At 34.6% G+C, this 18416-nt stretch overlaps 2 protein-coding genes across 2 annotated transcripts in view; one reads left to right on the top strand and one right to left on the bottom strand.

Annotated features, from left to right (window-relative positions):
• LOC132116273 (melanoma receptor tyrosine-protein kinase-like) overlaps nucleotides 1-8622 on the top strand; it is a 35141-nt gene extending 26519 nt beyond the window's left edge. The window contains exons 17-27 of the mRNA XM_059525035.1: nucleotides 2333-2474; nucleotides 2551-2673; nucleotides 3359-3457; nucleotides 3530-3715; nucleotides 4040-4195; nucleotides 4308-4383; nucleotides 5033-5179; nucleotides 5419-5516; nucleotides 5722-5892; nucleotides 5979-6048; nucleotides 6372-8622. Coding sequence (XP_059381018.1) covers nucleotides 2333-2474; nucleotides 2551-2673; nucleotides 3359-3457; nucleotides 3530-3715; nucleotides 4040-4195; nucleotides 4308-4383; nucleotides 5033-5179; nucleotides 5419-5516; nucleotides 5722-5892; nucleotides 5979-6048; nucleotides 6372-6670 — 1567 coding nt within the window. The 3' untranslated portion in view covers nucleotides 6671-8622. The remainder of the gene's footprint in view (nucleotides 1-2332; nucleotides 2475-2550; nucleotides 2674-3358; nucleotides 3458-3529; nucleotides 3716-4039; nucleotides 4196-4307; nucleotides 4384-5032; nucleotides 5180-5418; nucleotides 5517-5721; nucleotides 5893-5978; nucleotides 6049-6371) is intronic.
• A 1231-nt stretch (nucleotides 8623-9853) lies between these two features.
• LOC132116272 (regulator of MON1-CCZ1 complex-like) lies at nucleotides 9854-17203 on the bottom strand. Its single transcript, XM_059525033.1, has 20 exons — nucleotides 16990-17203; nucleotides 16375-16451; nucleotides 15928-16012; nucleotides 15793-15849; nucleotides 15132-15218; nucleotides 14887-15027; nucleotides 14649-14752; nucleotides 14435-14524; nucleotides 14245-14350; nucleotides 13303-13411; nucleotides 13112-13156; nucleotides 12965-13018; nucleotides 12760-12888; nucleotides 12501-12607; nucleotides 12272-12391; nucleotides 12054-12131; nucleotides 10771-10875; nucleotides 10598-10666; nucleotides 10268-10493; nucleotides 9854-10111 (listed from the first exon to the last, which is right to left on the bottom strand). Exons 1-20 carry the CDS (start codon nucleotides 17086-17088, stop codon nucleotides 10032-10034), a joined length of 1968 nt encoding a protein of 655 aa, XP_059381016.1. The 5' UTR covers nucleotides 17089-17203; the 3' UTR covers nucleotides 9854-10031.
• Nucleotides 17204-18416: the final 1213 nt, after the last annotated feature.

Genomic DNA, 18416 nt, shown 5'->3' with positions numbered 1-18416 from the left:
CAGTGAATTTCATCTTGCAGCAGACAAGAAAACATTTGTTTATTAATAAATAATTAAAAGTCCCATTTTTCACAATTATTAGGCTACTTCTTTTGTTGCAAACTTAATGCATGTGCTTGAGCGCGGAATATATTAAGATTTGATTATATAAATTGAATATAAACCTCTGATTAGTTGAATATAACAAACGAACGACTAGAACTAGAAAAATCTTACGTGGGGGCAGACCATTTTTAGTCTATAAACAAAACAACAGTCCTATATAAACCAGTTCAGCAAGTGAAAGCCTCATAAGACACTGTCCATATGAAAGAGCAATTCACACCTTTATCTCGACCCCCACAAGCCACACATAACTAACCCGCCTCACAGCTCGCGGGACTCGTGCTCAGTGAGACAGCTTCACTGTCTGCGGTTTGACTTTACTGAATCAGATTGAGGCGAATACAACTTATTGATCACAAGCCCAACATTTAGCAAGGCTGGAAAAAAATTCCTTCTAACAGAAGGAAGACGTATTTCATTGAGCTAATGCTGTTAGAGAGACAGAGAGAGAGAGAGAGAGAGAGAGAGAGAGAAACTAGTCTAGGGCTATTCTTAAACTTGGAGCTCATTATATTGAAGTACAAATCCAAACACCAGAAACGTTATGCATTTTACGAATAATGAAATGTTATGAAAAGTATGCATTTTATTTATTCACATGCTGTATGGTTGAAATAATATTTTTGTTCACAACTTTAAGTTCCGTTGTTTAAAAAAATTCTTTATTGGCTAATGTTTCATAAACCGTCAGTTGTTATGCTCTAAAATCCATGCCATTAGTGATTTCACAGTATTTTCACCTCCTAAATCACTAATCTTTAAAGTCACAATTCTATAATGGTCAAAATTACTCAGGCCAATGGTATTTTTAATGACATTATTTTATTATTATTATTATTTTAATAATTGTAGCCTACATAAATAGGTGAAGCAAAACAAATATTCGGATCGTCCCTTATTTTTTACCTTATTTTCTTAAAGAATAAACACGTATTTTCTACAAGAATAAACATGATAGCATATTATTACTTAATAAAAATAATTTAAGCAATTAAAAACTTTTTTTAAAACTTGAATTTAAATACTATTAAACTAACTTTAAATTCTCAAGGAGTTTATAAGTAAAAAAGGATAAAATGTCACAGGGCATGTTAAATAGTCTAAATGAACTTGTGTTAATAATATAATTAGAAATAACAATATAATTAGATTTTTTAAATGAACAATTCCTGTATAAAATGGGACAGCAACCTTTATATCAAACACTTTTACGTCATCCACAATTGAGCAACGCGAGAGGAAGGTATTGCGCAAGAACGCACAAGTGATTGTGAAGAGAATTTTTAGGGGGTAGGAGGATTTTTTTATTCTTAAATTTTCATATGCAATGAAAAAAATGGGATAAATACGGAATAAATAAGTAAATACAATAAATTGATATACAGTATATCCACTTAGCTTACCTGTTGGGTTTACCTCTCTCATTCTGGACACATCCAAATGTTTCCATATTCGTGATGTTGCGTATTTGCAGCTAAACTATTATTTATTAGGTAAAATAGGCTTTGTGGTTCACGTGTGTTTCAGTATTGACGGAAAAATATTATAATTAGCAAAAATATGCCACAGTAGACCGCTGCTCATGCTGAACTGCGCTGTTTACAATGAATATGTGCGCGTGAGGCACCAGCGCATAAAACAGCTGAAATATACCATACTCAATTTTTGCTCACACAGTTTGAAAAATCAAGAACAACAGCAGTTAATAAGAATTATTGCTGTTAGTGCGGTCTTAATGCTGGACCGTTCTCATTTCATTCCTCATATGGAACTTGAAGGATTTTATTTATTTATGCTAAGAGCAAACCAGAATGAAAATATATATTTTTTAATCCGTGTGTTTGTGTTCCTATATATATATATATATATATATATATAGGAACACACACACAGATTAGAACATTTAATATTTTTATTCTGGTATGTTTATATATATATATATATAGTATATATATATATATATATATATATATATATATATATATATATATATATATATATATATATATATATGAACACACACACAGATTAGAACATTTAATATTTTTATTCTGGTTTGTTTATATATATATATATATATAGTATATATATATATATATATATATATACATATATATATAGTAGTTAAGCGAATTATTTTAACACACGACTGAATTCAGTTAATGCCGCGGCGGTATGCGCGGCGGTAAAGCCCATTTAGCTTGTCCTCCTACTGTACTCTCTCTAGCTCTCACATGCCTGTAGTGGCGGCTGGGATTGTTGCAGGCATGCTGCTGATTATGGTGCTCGTCCTTTTCATCTTCATCATCTTCCGCCGAAGACACATCCGACGAAAGAGGACCTTACGCCGCCTGCTTCAGGAAAGAGAGGCAAGCCACAAAAATTTATTACAGGTGAAACATCACATTTGAACCCCCCTACAACTATGTTTCCATCATTCTGCAGCTGGTTGAACCGCTGACTCCCAGTGGTGAAGCCCCCAACCAGGCTCTCCTTCGCATTCTAAAGGAAACAGAGCTGAAGAAAATAAAAGTCCTTGGGTCTGGAGCATTTGGTACTGTCTTTAAGGTACATTTCTAAAAACAAAGCACACTACAGTAACTTAGCAGGCCTAATAAAGCTTTGTAGATTTGTAGCCAAGACATTAAGTGTCAGGGTTAGGGTTAGGGTCATCAAAATGGACCATACTTCGCTAACACACATTTCTGGTATTAAAATGATTGGTCCATCAGTACGGAAAAACTGTACTGTTACTGCAATTGAGAAATAAAGGTTAACTTAAGCAAGTTATACAATCAGTATATATATAAAAAAATAACAAAAAAATAACTAAAATAAATATACAATAAAGCTAAATAGAAATATATATATATAAAAAAACTAATGAAAATGACTAAGCACGTTAAACAATTACTCAAATTAAAATATAAATATAAAGTGAAAAAAATATTAATAAATACTATAATAGTATATACATAATAAACACAATTAATAATTAATAATAAATACAATTGCAGTGTAGGAATGTAACAATTTCCTATTATCGTTTTTTATACTCCAAAATGAAAACAGACTCCATGTTTCAAAGATAAAAAGTAATGTTTAATTTAAAAATAAAAGATCCACCTCTGAAATGACTTTACTGTTTTACCTGGAAATATTTCACAGAAGTTGCGAACTTCACATTTCTTAGTCAACGTGAAAGTTCTAAGAAAAATGCCTAACATATTACTTTTCCTTTCTTTTCTTCTAGGGTTTGTGGATCCCAGAGGGAGAGGATGTGAAAATTCCTGTTGCTATCAAAGTTTTGAGAGAGGTCGCATCTCCCAAAGCCAACAAAGAGATCTTAGATGTGGGTACCATGTCATTTGTACTAATTATTAACAGTTGTCCTGCATTTAAAACTTGTATTTTGGGGTCTCAGGAGGCCTATGTGATGGCCGGTGTGGATCACCCTCACGTGTGTCGTCTGTTGGGAATATGCCTCACGTCCAACGTCCAACTCATAACTCAGATCATGGCTTTCGGCTGCCTGCTGGATTATGTTCGAGAGAATAAAGACAGTATCGGCTCACAGACTCTGTTAAACTGGTGTGTGCAGATCGCCAAAGTGAGTTCAATGTCATCCGTTTATTGATCTTAGTGACCTCAAAAATCATAGTGACCTCAAAAAATGTTAAGGTAGTGTATAAATCTTGCATAAACCTTGTACATATAAATAAGCACATAAATAAATATTTATGTGTAAAATATTATGTATAAATAAATAAACTCCTGCTCCTGCTCCCACAACATTCTCATAAATAAATTCACTGCATTTCTTCTACAAAACAACAAAATAGCAATTCTGAAAGCGCTGAGTCTGAAATTACTGACTGGATGCAGGTCGATGCATGTTCTTGGAATTTAAAAACATTCTGACCCTTCTCAACAGGGAATGAACTACTTGGAAGAGCATCACCTGGTTCATCGTGATTTAGCGGCCAGGAATGTGCTGGTGAAGACTCCTAACCATGTGAAGATCACTGACTTTGGCCTGGCCAGACTCCTGGGTGCAGATGAGAAGGAATACCACGCTGAAGGAGGGAAAGTAGGTCACATATCAGTAGTGTAAAAGAAATAAATGGAAATGCATTAGCATATGAACATATTTGTTAATATTTACAGGAAAACTGACTTATTTGCCTTTGCTACACTCTTAGGTGCCTATAAAGTGGATGGCACTAGAGTCAATTCGTCACTGGACTTACACTCATCAAAGTGATGTTTGGAGTTATGGTCAGTGCTCATCACTAGATATTATATCATGAAAACTGCATTTATTATTACGTCACAGTCATATTAGCATAAAAAAGTGAAAATTTAAAGGAATAGTTCACTGAAAAATGTTAATTTGCTTCAGACATGCTCAACTATGGATCCTCTGCAGTGAATGGGTGCCGTCAGAATGAGAGTCCAAACAGCTGATAAAAAAACCACAATAATCCACACCAATAAAGTCCATCATTTAAAGCTGCATGTTTGAAAGAAATAAGTCCATCATGAATTATTTTTTTTTAACCTTGCTTCTGCCTAAAATATCAGTGCATACCCCTTCTATCCTCTGTTGTCCTCTCAATATATACAGTTTTGGACTGTTTTCATTTGTTAATTGATGGACTGGAATGGTGTGGATTATTGTGATGTTTTTATCAACTGTTAGGACTCTCATTCTGACGGCACCCATTCACTGCAGAGGATCCTTTGGTGAGCAAGTGATGCAATGCTTATTTTCTCCAAATCTCTACTGATAAAGAAACAAACTCATGTACATCTTGAATGGACTTAGTAATTCAGTATTAACAGACAAATAAATGCTGTAAAATTGAATGATAGTTCACAAATTAAACCTTATTGTAAAGTGTGATTTAATGTATTACCTCTTCAGGGGTCACTGTGTGGGAGCTGATGACATTTGGATCCAAACCGTACGATGGAATCCCAGCCAGAGAGATTGCAGATATCCTGGAGAAGGGAGAGCGTTTGCCACAGCCGCCCATCTGCACTATAGATGTCTATATGATCATGGTCAAATGTGAGTGCTAAAGTTGCATTCGAGAGCAGGATATAGCAGAAAATCATCATTCAAAGGGTAGCAATAATTTGGCTATGAATAAAAGTATTCAAGTTACAGAAAATACAACATTGCATGAAAATTTCAGATGAACATGAGAAAAACAAAGACATTGTAAACTAACAAGATTTGAATGCAACATAATAACCATAATACATAATCGCAGAAATGACTGGACATTAATGTATATCAATATCTAGGCTGGATGATTGATGCTGACAGCAGACCTAACTTCCGTGAACTTGTGTCAGAGTTTTCAAAAATGGCCCGAGATCCATCTCGCTACCTTGTCATTCAGGTAGTTCACAAAAAATATCAATGCTTTCCTTTTAGGAATTTTCACCATTTAGAAATTTAATGCATTCATGCCATTTGTACAGTAGGTCTTATATTGTGTTGATTTAGTATACTGATATTGATTTTATTTTCATTGTTCATATATACATCAATATAAGTTTATATACATAAAAAATGAATTACTCCAATGAGAGTTTTATACACAGGGAGATGATGACATGTTCCAGTCCAGCCCGACGGATTCGAAGTTCTGCATGTCGTGGATCAGTACTGAAGATATGGATGGTGTGGTAGATGCAGAGGAATACCTGCTGCCCAACAAACGATTGTTCGACCAACCAAAACCACCACCAACGCCTCAGTATCACAATGCAGCAGTCAGTATCTCCTATCGTTCATAATGATATTAGCCAAGTGCACTTCATCAGACATGATTCATTGGTCTTTTGTGTATTGTTTTAAGGACAACTACACGAATGGTGTGATGTTACGCTACATTACAGACCCCACACTTAAAGACCTCATGCTGCCAGGTATTACCATGAATTTATTTATTTATATTCTGTATTTAATATATATATATATATAATTTTTTTTTTGTCCGTCTTTTTTATGTCTACGTAGTTTTAATATATTTTTCAGTTTTAGTAATTTTAATACTGTAACCTATTTAAGTTAGTTCTACATTTCAAAGTTTTTCGAACTTTTTCCATCTTATATTTATATTTAATTTAGTTTTATTTGTATATGTATTATATTGTGCATAATAGTATAATATTCAGTTTTTGTACATGTAATTGCACATGCAATTAATATTACTGTTTCATAAGCACATTTGATCTTCTCTTTCCCACAGAGTACATTAACCAGGATGTGACCACAACAAGCAACATGATAAACCCAGACTATGAGGGTCTGGCTCGTGGACAGACAGAAAACAGATTTATAGATACATACAGCTGTAAACCTGACGGGCCGGAGTACCTAAACACCTCCTGCTCTACACTACCACGCTCCCCCGGCGCCAGCCTCGATAACCCTGACTACCAGCAGAGCTTCCTGCCCTCGTCCAACACTGACGTTCTTTTCCTCCCAGCGACGGAGAACTTGCACTACCTGGGCCTCGGCAAAGCCAAGCAGTCTCACGTACGTTAGCTCAATGGGATGGATGTATGAATCACACTGCTTGAACTTCTGTTAGTGTTAGTACTGCAGCTAGTTTAAGAACAGTGAGGACGTCAGGTCTGGATATGCTTGAAGGCGACTGCCACAATGAACTCGTTCGTAAAGGGGTGTGTTTGTGAGACATTGAAGCTGTGAGTAATGTGTTGAATGTCAAGCTAGAGCACATTTCAGTATTTCTGTGTAATACAGGTACAGTACATGTAATAGTTGATGCTTTTGATGAATGTTGTTGTCTGATGTAGCTTAATTTATTGAACCAAAACTAATTGAGCTGTTAATACTTCATATAGTTAGACTGTCATCATTTTACTCTGATTAAGTAATTAACCTTGGGCAGTACAGTGAGTTTACAAGCCAGATAAGATTTTTTTTCTTTCTTCTTGTTTGTGAAATATGAAATACCACTCGAGTCTCAACCCTAATTTTCCTTCCGCGATATACAGCGTTCAAATAGTTTGGGGTTAGTACGTATCAATTATTATTATTTATTATAAATAATTATTTATTAAATCTCACACCTTGGACTTTTTTCCTCATAATTTAGAATCCGTATCTCATGATTCAGATTTTTTCTAGCGGTTCCTTTTCTGACTTTTCTCTAAATTCTGTGTTTACATCTCACAAATCTTTTTTTTTTTTTTTTTTTTGATAATAATCAGAAATGTTTCTTGAGCAGTAACTCAGCATATTAGAATAATATATGAAGGATTATGACAGTAATGATGCTGTTCAGTTTTGCATCACAGTACATTTTAAAACATTCAAATCGTAAACCATTATTTTAAATTGCAATAATATTTTGTAATATTACTGTTTTATTGCATTGTTGATCAAGTGAATGCATCCTTGGTGAGCATAATTTGAAAACATTAAAATAATCTTACCGACCCTAAACTTTTGAACGGTTGTGTAATTCCGAATGAAATAGGATATTCAAGAAATTAATTTTATTGTTACATACCAGAATGGAGAAGGCTGGAAGGGAGGAGCTCTTGATGACTGAAAAGGAAAAGGTTGTGGACTACCATATCGGATGAGGCAAAGCAAGTTACCTCATTTTGATAAAAGATTACCAGAGTTAGAATCATTTGCACCAATGATTTGTGCAAAACATTGCAAAGAATGTGCATTAGGAATGTAAAAAAAAAACTCTATTTAAAATATTCAAGCACATTGTGAAAACCTCTCATCTGTACCGCAATAACTGCCTGAGTAACAACAGAACTGTTTGTAAATATAACAACATGCACTGTGAACATAGATGTCCACGACACAATGTAAATGTACATAAAAGCTACCTGCAGTCATACAAACACTGACCTTTAACCCCGGACTGCACTTAATGGACCCACTAAGTGAGCGTCCACATTTGGTTTTAATATTTTAACAACTGTTACATTAATTGAAAGAAACACTGTTGGGCTAAAAGGCTTTCTGATGTTAAAAGGCCTAATACTTTCTGATTCTGCTGATTTAATAAATCAGACTGCTTGTTTCTGTCCCCTGTGACACATTCACCCAAGTGTGCACTTATCACACAATCTACTTCTAAACTTTAAGGGGAAAAAGCAGGCCATTATGAGATTTTAACTCTACAGGATCCCATTAATATTGATTAAGTGACCACGTCCACTTCATCGCCCAAAAAATGCTGAATATATTCAGAAAGAAGTTTTAAAATGTAAGTTTGACTGTGAAACCTGTTCTACTTCACTGTGAGAGACTGCAAAGACCACATTTAGTATGTAAATATACTTCATGTAGCACAATCCTCCGGAGATCTACTGCATTACACACCTGTGAATGTTAGTTTTAGGATTCTTTTTAGGTTTAAATCTGTATGGACACTTTGTTACATTGCAGTGTTATTAAATTGTGTTGAAATGTGAAAATTAAATCTTGTGATGTGCCAATTCCATAAAGGTCTTTTATGTGGTTTTAAAAAATAAAACAATGATGCACAATGGATCCTTTTCACAGACTATTTCAAGGCATTCCCAGAGTTATTAACATATTGCAAAAAAATATGTAAAAAAAAATATTTGTGTACATTTATTACACTATACTTGGTGCTTTCTTACCTTGGCATTCAATTACTAAAACTAGTTAAGTGTTTCTAATACACCGGCTGTGGATATTAATGATATTGTGGATTTTTTTTCTTTTGCAAACAGCACGATAACAATATATTACAAATTAACAAACTATGATGACTTCTGAAAGAGTGTAAAAATGATATGCTTTCTCAATATATTAACTGTTAGTGTCAGTTGATATATTTCATAAGTCTAATTTATCTGCTAGTTGCTAAGCTTGAGAATATTGATATTATAAAGAAAAAGATTTTTTGTTGAGCTTGTCAACAATGTTACTGACAAACTGAATGGGTTGACGGGTAACATAGTTGACAATTTCACCATTTGGACACAAAATGATCAATTAGGTTGACCACGATTTTAATATTTATTTGGATGCAAATCATTCAAATATTTACCATAACAGTCATTGGAGATCAAATACAGAAAAAAGAGGGGCGTTTGGTTAGTAACATAGTTGACAGATCTTTAGTGGACATGAGAGAAATGAAATGTTCTAATTTGAAAGAAAATGAAATTTAAACTCGGTCTGCTTAAGGTAATCTTGACCTCAATGCTTTATTCATTAAACTGAACTCAAAAAGGCGTCACTGAAGGGCCAGAAAGGCAATTTCAAGCAAACCGAAAAACAGGGTGCACAAAATAAGAATGTATTCTTATAATGGATAAATTCGAAAATTGTTAGAAAAAACATAATTATCAATGGACATGAAATGTACCCTAAATTTTGAAATGAGCCATGACTTACAGCTGATTGGTTACCAGTCCCAGACATCTGTGGGTGGAAGGATTGAATCATTTCAGTAGATTATCATCATGCCAAAAATGATAAACCGAAAACAATCACCGCCTATTCATTCATTTCTTTTCTGTAAAGAATCTCACAAAGCACGTTACATATATGTACATATTCTATTTATTATATATACACTGTAAAATCTAGAGATTTCTTTTTAATATATAAATACATTTTCAGCATACAGTACAGAGCAGTTAGTTGAGCACTCTTTTGAATTGTGGTGATATTAGTAATCCTCCATTCAAACACCGCTCTGTTACTGTTTTATCCTGCTAAAACCAGCTGTACTTTATAGCAAACATGCATATATAAGATGATAAAGTGTCTCTTTTAACTCTCTCTGGTATTCATGTGAGCTTCATAAGGTTTTCATTCTGCTCAAAGCAATACCGTTTCCTCCTTGATAAACCATTGTTCCTGCTCTCACTGTAGTCTTTCATGCCGTGGCTTGTTTCATCAAAGCGTTCTCTCCAAACACTTGCTTAAAGTAGGCCACATGCTCCTCACAGTGCTCTCCTGAAACAGGAAGATGATGTCAGAGGAAGTCCACTCATGTGTTGATGTTTTCAGCTCCAATCAATGAAAGGAAGTATATCTTTACACCCTGGTTTGTTTGATTTTGACGTTCAGCCCATTTGGAGAACACGAACTCCATTGGTCAAAATCACTTACCTTGGTTGAAACCAGGATTACCACGCAACCGCATGTTCCTCTGCTCGAAGAAGCGGAAGATGGTGTAGAACAACATAGTGTCGTTTGTTTGCCGCGCTGCATCTAGAAACTTCCGAGCGGAGATGTTATCGTGGGCGCCGACACTTCGAATAAAACGCAGCGCGGCCAAAACCTGCTGCTTGGACAGAAGAACCTCCACGATCTCATCATTAGCGGTCGAGAGCCTCTGAAAAACACAAACACACACACATGGATCACTTTAGAACCACAACAACACGCAAAAACGAAGCTTCAGCCATCTGCACTGAACATGCTGGGGTTTTTTATTACCTTCAGCATGTCTAGAGAGAGCTGGTGAGCAGCGGGATATGTGCTCTCCAGAGACAGCAGCAGACAGGCCTAGAAACATCAAGAAGTTCTCATTGAAGCAAAGCTCCATGGAGTTTTCCAGTGTACATAAATCAAAGTTCTATTAAGAAACTTTGACTGAACTGCAAACTCACCAGTGGTTTGGAGTCGCTCAGGACGTGGTACTGAAGAAACTGGTGCAGCATGTAGAAGAGGTTGTGCTGGACAAGAGTTTTGATGACTAGCTCATACAAATAATGCTGGAAAGGTCAAATAAAGATGAGAAGAGTCACTGTATGCTGTACTACAACTATTATGATTCTTTACTAAATAATGCAAATGTACTCTCTCGCTCCACTTTTTCTCTCCACTGTCCTACAAATAAAGCCTAAAAAGCTCATAAATTAAGTTTGCTGCTTTTAAGTTACTGTATGTTCAGTTATAGCTGCACAGAAGCCCACGTTGTTCCAAGAGGGCTGAACCTGCAGTTGGTGTAAATAACTCTAAATGTCAGATAGCAATTTAGTTGTTCACATGTTCTTCATAATATTTTGTTCAAAGGCATAGTTTAAGGAACGCCCTCAATAAAAAAAGATGTTGAAGGATGAAGTGTAATGCTAGAGGCCACTGCAAAGATTATCATCTGTTACTGAAGACGCTCGAAGCAGAATGTGTCTAAGCAACTGAAACGCCGAGCAAAACATCCAACAAGTCCTAACACCTGGGTCAGGTAAAGGTGAACCTGGGAGATCATTTACAGTTTCACTAGAGCTTACTAATGGAATGAATGTTTCAGAAAAACCAACCTGTGAAACTACTACCTATGTTTATGTTTATTAAGATTACATGCAAAAGAATTTCAGCTCTGATTGTAGGTAAGATATCCTGATTTTTTTAAATGGACAAAGTTCAAAGAAAAAAAATAAATAAATAAATAAATTAAAGGAATAGTTCACCCAAAAATTACATCACTTGCTCACCAATGGATCCTCTGCAGTGAATGGGTGCCGACAGAATGAGAGTCCTAACAGCTGTTAAAAACATCACAATAATCCACACCACCCCAGTCCATCAATTAACAAATGAAAACAGTCCAAAACTGTATATATTGAGAGGACAACAGAGGATAGACTTTTTCAATGCAGAAAGTGTTATGGAGTACCAACAAACCATACGATGCCACATCTTGTGAAGTGAAAAGCTGTGCATTTGAAAAAAAAAAAAAACACTTCAAGCACCAAAACAGCTGTAAGCAAATTCTCATTCTGACGGCACCCATTCAGTGCAGAAGATCCATTGGTGAGCAAGTGACGGAATGCTAAATTTCTCAAATCTGTTCTGATACTGACATCTTGGATGGCCTGAGGATGAGTTCATTTTTCTGGAAATATTCATTTTTGGGTGAAGTATTCCTTTAAAGACCTCACGGTGTTCCCACCTGAACGTGGATCTGAAACTGGTTAAGAGAGCGAATGTACTCCATGAGAACTGCAATGATGAACTTATGTTTCACTTCCTGTTCCAAAAAAGACAATTTATAGCATTAGAATAAAAAATAGCAATCCATTCATTACAATCCTTTAAACAGAGATATCAGAGAAAAATGCACATAGTTAAACCAATTGCATCCTTAAAAGAAATACAATGCTTGTTTACCTTCTTCTCAGTGAAGTCAGACAGCACGTGTGTGTACATGTCTGACTGGTCTATCACCGCTTGAGTCCGGACCGGCCTTTTATAAGAAGTGCTGGAGCGACTGGGCCCTGATTCCATAGCCTGAGGAGAGAAGAGAAGAAAACAAGCCAAAAATATCATTAAAAACTATTTCTTTAAATACAACATTCATATATAGAAAGCACAGTATAATAAAACAAACGGTACTGACTGCAGTATACGCTTGCTCTGCATCCAAGTACTCTTTGTACACTTGGTTGAGTTTATCAAACACTGTGGCCACCACAGACAGGTTCCCTTTATCTCCTTCTGTTAGCACTGAAGAACAAGACATTCGTTCATTAAATATTATCTTTATATCTAATATACTTCAAACCTCTAACAGGCATTTTCCTTTGTGGATCAATTTTGTATTGTTTGGAAATGTTATTTTATAGAGCAATCTCATTATAAAGCAATCTGTTGTTTACTTTGCGAGCATACAGACAAGATGACCATTTTGCAGTCTCGTCTCCGCAACAGGAAGTCCATGAGTTTGCCTTTATCCTGCAGGAGATTCAGCGTAGGCTGCAGCTTCACCTGGAGGTACCACAGATATCCTGACAAACAGAGAACATATAATCACTCTCTGTCATGCCAGATTGGATTTCATTTGTGCACTGTTTAGTAAAGTACCTTCACTGGCACTGATGATGATATCTGGTTGAAAAACACTCCAGGAAGATGAGTCTTGATTGTTAAGGAAAAGTCTGAGAAGGGCAAGTAAACATGGTTTTCATATTTGAAAATATGGTACATTTCACAGTTCAACTGTAAGGATACAGAGTTCACAGGGCACCGGGGCCTGACTTGGAGCGGCTGCAGGTCCTGGAAGTGTGTCGAAAGAAAGATTAGGTTCCTTACACTCTCAGAGAAGCATTACACACAGAAGAAGCCATTCAGGTACATAAAGCTTGGAATTCTGGCATTATCATCAAAAGTGTGCTGTTGCTTTTACATGAATAACAAGTCACCTGAACGAGGAATCTTGTAGGGGTTGATGGATCGAGCAGGAAGCACAGGCTGATGCACATTTAATGCACCGTCTAATTCCCTCAGTTTTATATCATAAATGAGTGAAGTCTGAAATACAAAAACATAAGTATTTCAAACAAGGTTCAAATCAGGTCAGACCATCATTTTAAGCAGATAAAGTAATATCCTACTACTTTTACATATTTATAAGGGATGCATATATATATGTATATATGTGTGTATATGTATATATGTATGCATATCTATCTGTCTATCTATATATATATCTATCTATCTATCTATCTATCTATCTATATATATATATATATATATATATATATATTAACACACACACATATATACATATATATATATATATGCATCCCTTATAAATCCCTTCTTGTATTGTTTTATTGTGTTAGTTAGCTGTATTTTTTTGTTATTTTTAACCTGATCAAAATAACCCAACTGCAGTTTGATTGAGATTAATTGGAATGCACAATGAAAAAACTTCTGAACGGAGTTCTGTTTTTGCAAATGAACTCTTCATATACAGGCAGAAATTTACTCCTGCATTTTCATTTCCCCTAATTTTTTATGTCATTTAACATCTACTTTCAGTTCATCTTTAAAATCACTAATCATTTAATAACATTGCTAACTGTAATCGTCATCAAATCTCACAATTAATATCGGTTTATATACAATACTTTATAATGCTGTGATGCCTAAATGCACTTTTTTATTTTTATTTATTCAGACAACATCAACCTGAATTTTAATATCGGTGCATTCCACATATTTAAAATAAAATAAGAAAACCAAATAATGTGAATGCCAGAGGACTAGCAAAGCACATTGTTAGTGGCTAATTTATAATGCACATCATTGCAATGCATTGATATCATCCGATTGGCATTTTAAACACTTGTCAAACTCACCTGTGAGCTCTGATGGTGCACCACAACTAGATTATCCACCACGTTCAGCGCAAACTTGCCCGTGGTGTTTAGTTTGAGCACATGAGTCTTCTTACATGTGCCTTCTCTACAGTTAAAAGAAAGAAGAAACCCGAAAACGCTCAAAAATTGATCTGAATATTGTAAAAGAATAATGACTTCTCTATTATACCTGGGCAGATGATAGAGGACCACCTCGGCTCCAGGACTGCTGGTGGTTCTAGAGTGATGCTTCAGATACATCACATAGAGCTGATCATAACTACAGTCGAGAGAAAGAGTGTGAGTGCTGGACTACTACGAACCACATCAACTATCACAGAAAGATATTTGTTCAGATTTAGATGTCTAGTGTTGTCTCAGGTGTTCACACACACACGTCTTACATTGTAGCCACAGCGATGTCACGCTCAGAGAGGCTGAGTTTGGCTGGTTTGGGCACCGCTGGCAGTTCAATCTCAAACTTGGACATCTTTGACATGGTCGCACTCTAGAGAAAGTAATGTTAGGATCAGATCAGTATCAAATATCCGAGTTACTGTTGCCCTCTTGTGGTTAAAGTCTGCAGATGCAAAACTCTTGCATGCTTTCCATCAACATTAAATAATTAGACATCAAACTCACCTTGAAAGCGAATGGCTGCAGCACATTACCCTGTACAGTGGTGGAAAGGAGAAGAACGGCCGTCTCTGGGCAGTACATGTACCAGTTCACATTGATGCTCTGGCTCTTTAAGAGCTTCAGGGTTCGTTTATCGGGCAGCACCTGAAACAGAGGAAAAACAAGGACTCTGTTTACCTTCGGTAGAAAGAACGACTTGAAAAAATACTTCAATCAGTTTACTGAACTGATGGAAGGTGCCACCCCACCTGATAAAATTCTATTCCTTGATCAGTAACAAATACAATCTCGTTCCAGTTGGTCCAACAAAATCCGAGAATGTTGGCATTCTTTGTCTGCAAAATAAATAAATAAATAAAAACAGTACATTTGCAAAGTTTTAACAAGTTTTGAGTCAGTAAGATTTTTCAGTAAGTCTTTCATGATATAAGGCTTAATTTATTTGATCAAACAAACAGTATAAACAGTTATATTGTGAAATATTTTAAATAACTTTTTTCTATTTGGATATATTTTCAAATGTAATTTATTCCTGTGATGCAAAGCTGAATTTCCAGCATCATTACTCCAGTCCTCAGAGTCACATGATCCTTCAGAAATCAGTCTCAGGAAAACTTTTATTAGTATTAGCATTATGTTGAAAACAGTTGTTTAATAGTTTTGTGGAACTAGAAATTCCAAGTTTAAAAGATCAGCATTCATTTGAAAAATAGAATCATAGAAATCTTTTGTAACATTATAATTTTATGCTATTTAATGCATCCTTTCTGAATAAAACACATTTTATTCTTACTGAATACAATCTTACTGACCCCAAACTTAAGACTAGTAGTTTATACATACATACATGCATACATAAATTAACTATTTAATTAATTCTAGTCAATCTCTGTTCATTAAGGGATGTACCTTGCATTCATGGGAAAATTCCAAGTGTGGATAGTCAGGAATGAAGTTCATGAAATCCTAAAAAAAGAGAAAGAAAGAAATTCACTGTGCACAACAGCTGCATTTATTGCGACAGCAGACATCAATTATACTTACAACTGATTTTGTAGTGCGCTGCACAGCTAAGATTTTGTTCCCCAGTGAGAACTTGATACACTTCACCTCTCCTTTGTCATCCATTCTGTCAAACAGAACAGTTTATGCTTACCAATGCTGTTATTACTAAAACAAACAAAAACAATAATTCAGCATTTTAAATAAAGGTAACATAAAATGAAAATACAAATATTAGATGAAAGCCCTAAACTTAAAAATAAACCTACTGTGTGTATTACAATGACTTAAACTAAAATTGAAATCAAAATAAATTGATGAATTAAATATAAAGATTTAAAAAATAATAAAAAAGTACATGGAATTCCTTCAAAACTTAATATAAAAATAGAAGATCGCTCAAAATATTAACAATTACTATATAATATAATTAATTCTAAAATAACACTGATCTTTGCATGATGCATAAAGAAAGTCTAGGGAACTTACCTGAAAGCCACTGAGCTCTTGTCATCTGGCCCTTTAACCACAACACCTGTGGCCCCACCAGATCGTACAGCAAACACCTGAAATCACACAAAACTACTCAGAAAGCAGAAGTTATCATTGAGCAATCATTCAATACCACAGTATACAGAAAAGTAAAATTTGATACCACTGTATAGCCACAGCACTTTTTGATATATGAACAGATCACTACATTTGATCCCAAGCAACTGTAAATACACTAAACTACACAACAGAGAGTTACTGCACATAACAGGGTTACAGTCATTAACATGCAACTAAATATCAATATATTCATAAACAAAGGCTAATTCAGTGATGTATTTAATGCATTAAAAGGTCATCTACATGCACTGACCCCGAAGACCACTGCATAGTACATTCACGTGCCAATCTAATCATTTGTTATTAAGTTTTATGGAAGCATTTATCTACAGCTAAGCTACATTATGACTGTGCCCATCGAGGCAGCATACAAAATGCGCCTATGTTGCCCAAAAATGCTGTCTAGGAAGATTAGATTTTGAGACACAGCCATGATATCGCTTTATAATGTCATATCATTATTACACCTCAAATTATTAAACGCGTCCTCACCTGTTTATTCGCCTCGTCGAAAAAGACATTGTTGACGCTAGACGCGTTCTCAAACTGCACGGGGTTTTCACTGAGCTCTAGATAATATTCTTCACTCATATCGTTTTATGTAACTTAAAGTCGTTTATTCTGCAGCTTTGTGTTTGTACTTTAGCTAGTGTTTCCACTTCCGCGTCCGTCAAAGTGAGGCAGTCATGTGATGCTCAAATGGTCACGTGACGTTTCCTCAGACGCTCTGCACTTACTGCACTATAACAATAAACATGGTTATGGTATGATATGATACGCCTGTGTATATCTTTAACATTTCATATAGGTTGTTCTAACTCATCAGGGATATACATGGGAATTCAATTTCGGACATTTTAAAACAAAAATAATTTAAAACTAAGATTACGACTGTTGTGTGACCATAAAACATCAAAATCTGTTTTAATTCATTTGATTTAAAATTTTTTTTTTTAATCAAATTCAACAGGACTGTACAGTTTTCTTACTTTCAGCTATTAGTCCTTCTTAAAATCCTTTGTTACATCTAACCCTAATTCATTAAAATAGCCGCATAATTATTTTTACATTTCCAATAACAGTAGGCCAATATATTTAGCCTATAATATATAATATTTATATTAAATAAATAAAATAACAATCACAAATAATAATGAAAACAAAAATATGAAAAATATAGTCAGAAGACTCTAATAGTTTATTGATACTAAAATAGTACTGCTACGGTTCAACATGCCAATATATTTTTATTATTAATTCAATTATGCCCATTTTAAATGCAAATTAAATCCTTCAATTGAAAAAAAAAACACTAAATTTGTATTAACACGTAGATCTCCTATACAGTAAAATTAATCACATTTTACATTAGTTTTATTATTAAAATAATAATGAAAAATAATTAAACAAAAAACGATATAAAAATAAATGTAATTATATGGTGATACAATTTACAAATATTTCAATATATTCAATTTGTGTAAAGTACATAAATAGTACATAAAATGTACATATACATATAAGACTAGGATTTATATTTATTGGTGATTTATTTATTAGTTTTTTTAAATTATGCATTTCAGTACTGCAAAATTTACCATACATCTTTTTCTTACATTTGCAAAGAGGAAAGATAATTTCATCTGTTTCTTCTTTCGATGAGTATGGGAGACATCTTTGTGTATCAGGCCATCCACAGTGCTATTGCTAATATTGTACAGAAACAAATATAATTGCAACCCACAGAAGAAAGAAAACGATACAGGTTTAGAATGACATGAGTAAATAATGTGGATGATGACAGACTGTCTATTTTTGGATGAACCGTTCCTTTAAGAAACATAATTATAAAGATAAAAAAGCAATGAAAAGACAAAAGTAACCATTGCAAAATGTAGCTTTTATTAACGTTGTAAACC

The sequence above is a fragment of the Carassius carassius genome, chromosome 35 (genome assembly GCF_963082965.1).
Source record: "Carassius carassius chromosome 35, fCarCar2.1, whole genome shotgun sequence".
Lineage (NCBI taxonomy): Eukaryota > Metazoa > Chordata > Actinopteri > Cypriniformes > Cyprinidae > Carassius > Carassius carassius.
The sequence above is the reverse complement of the archived record's forward strand: the minus strand, read 5'-3'. Positions and strand labels throughout refer to the sequence as shown.

Bases quoted from the DNA above. Each gene is read 5' to 3' on its own strand.
- LOC132116272 (XM_059525033.1), bottom strand. From the start codon at position 17,088: ATGAGTGAAGAATATTATCTAGAGCTCAGTGAAAACCCCGTGCAGTTT. The intron at 15,850-15,927 runs GTAAGTATAATT...CTCTTTTTTTAG, and splicing joins AGCGCACTACAAAATCAGTT to GATTTCATGAACTTCATTCC. The intron at 15,219-15,792 runs GTACATCCCTTA...TTTATTTTGCAG, and splicing joins AATTTTCCCATGAATGCAAG to ACAAAGAATGCCAACATTCT.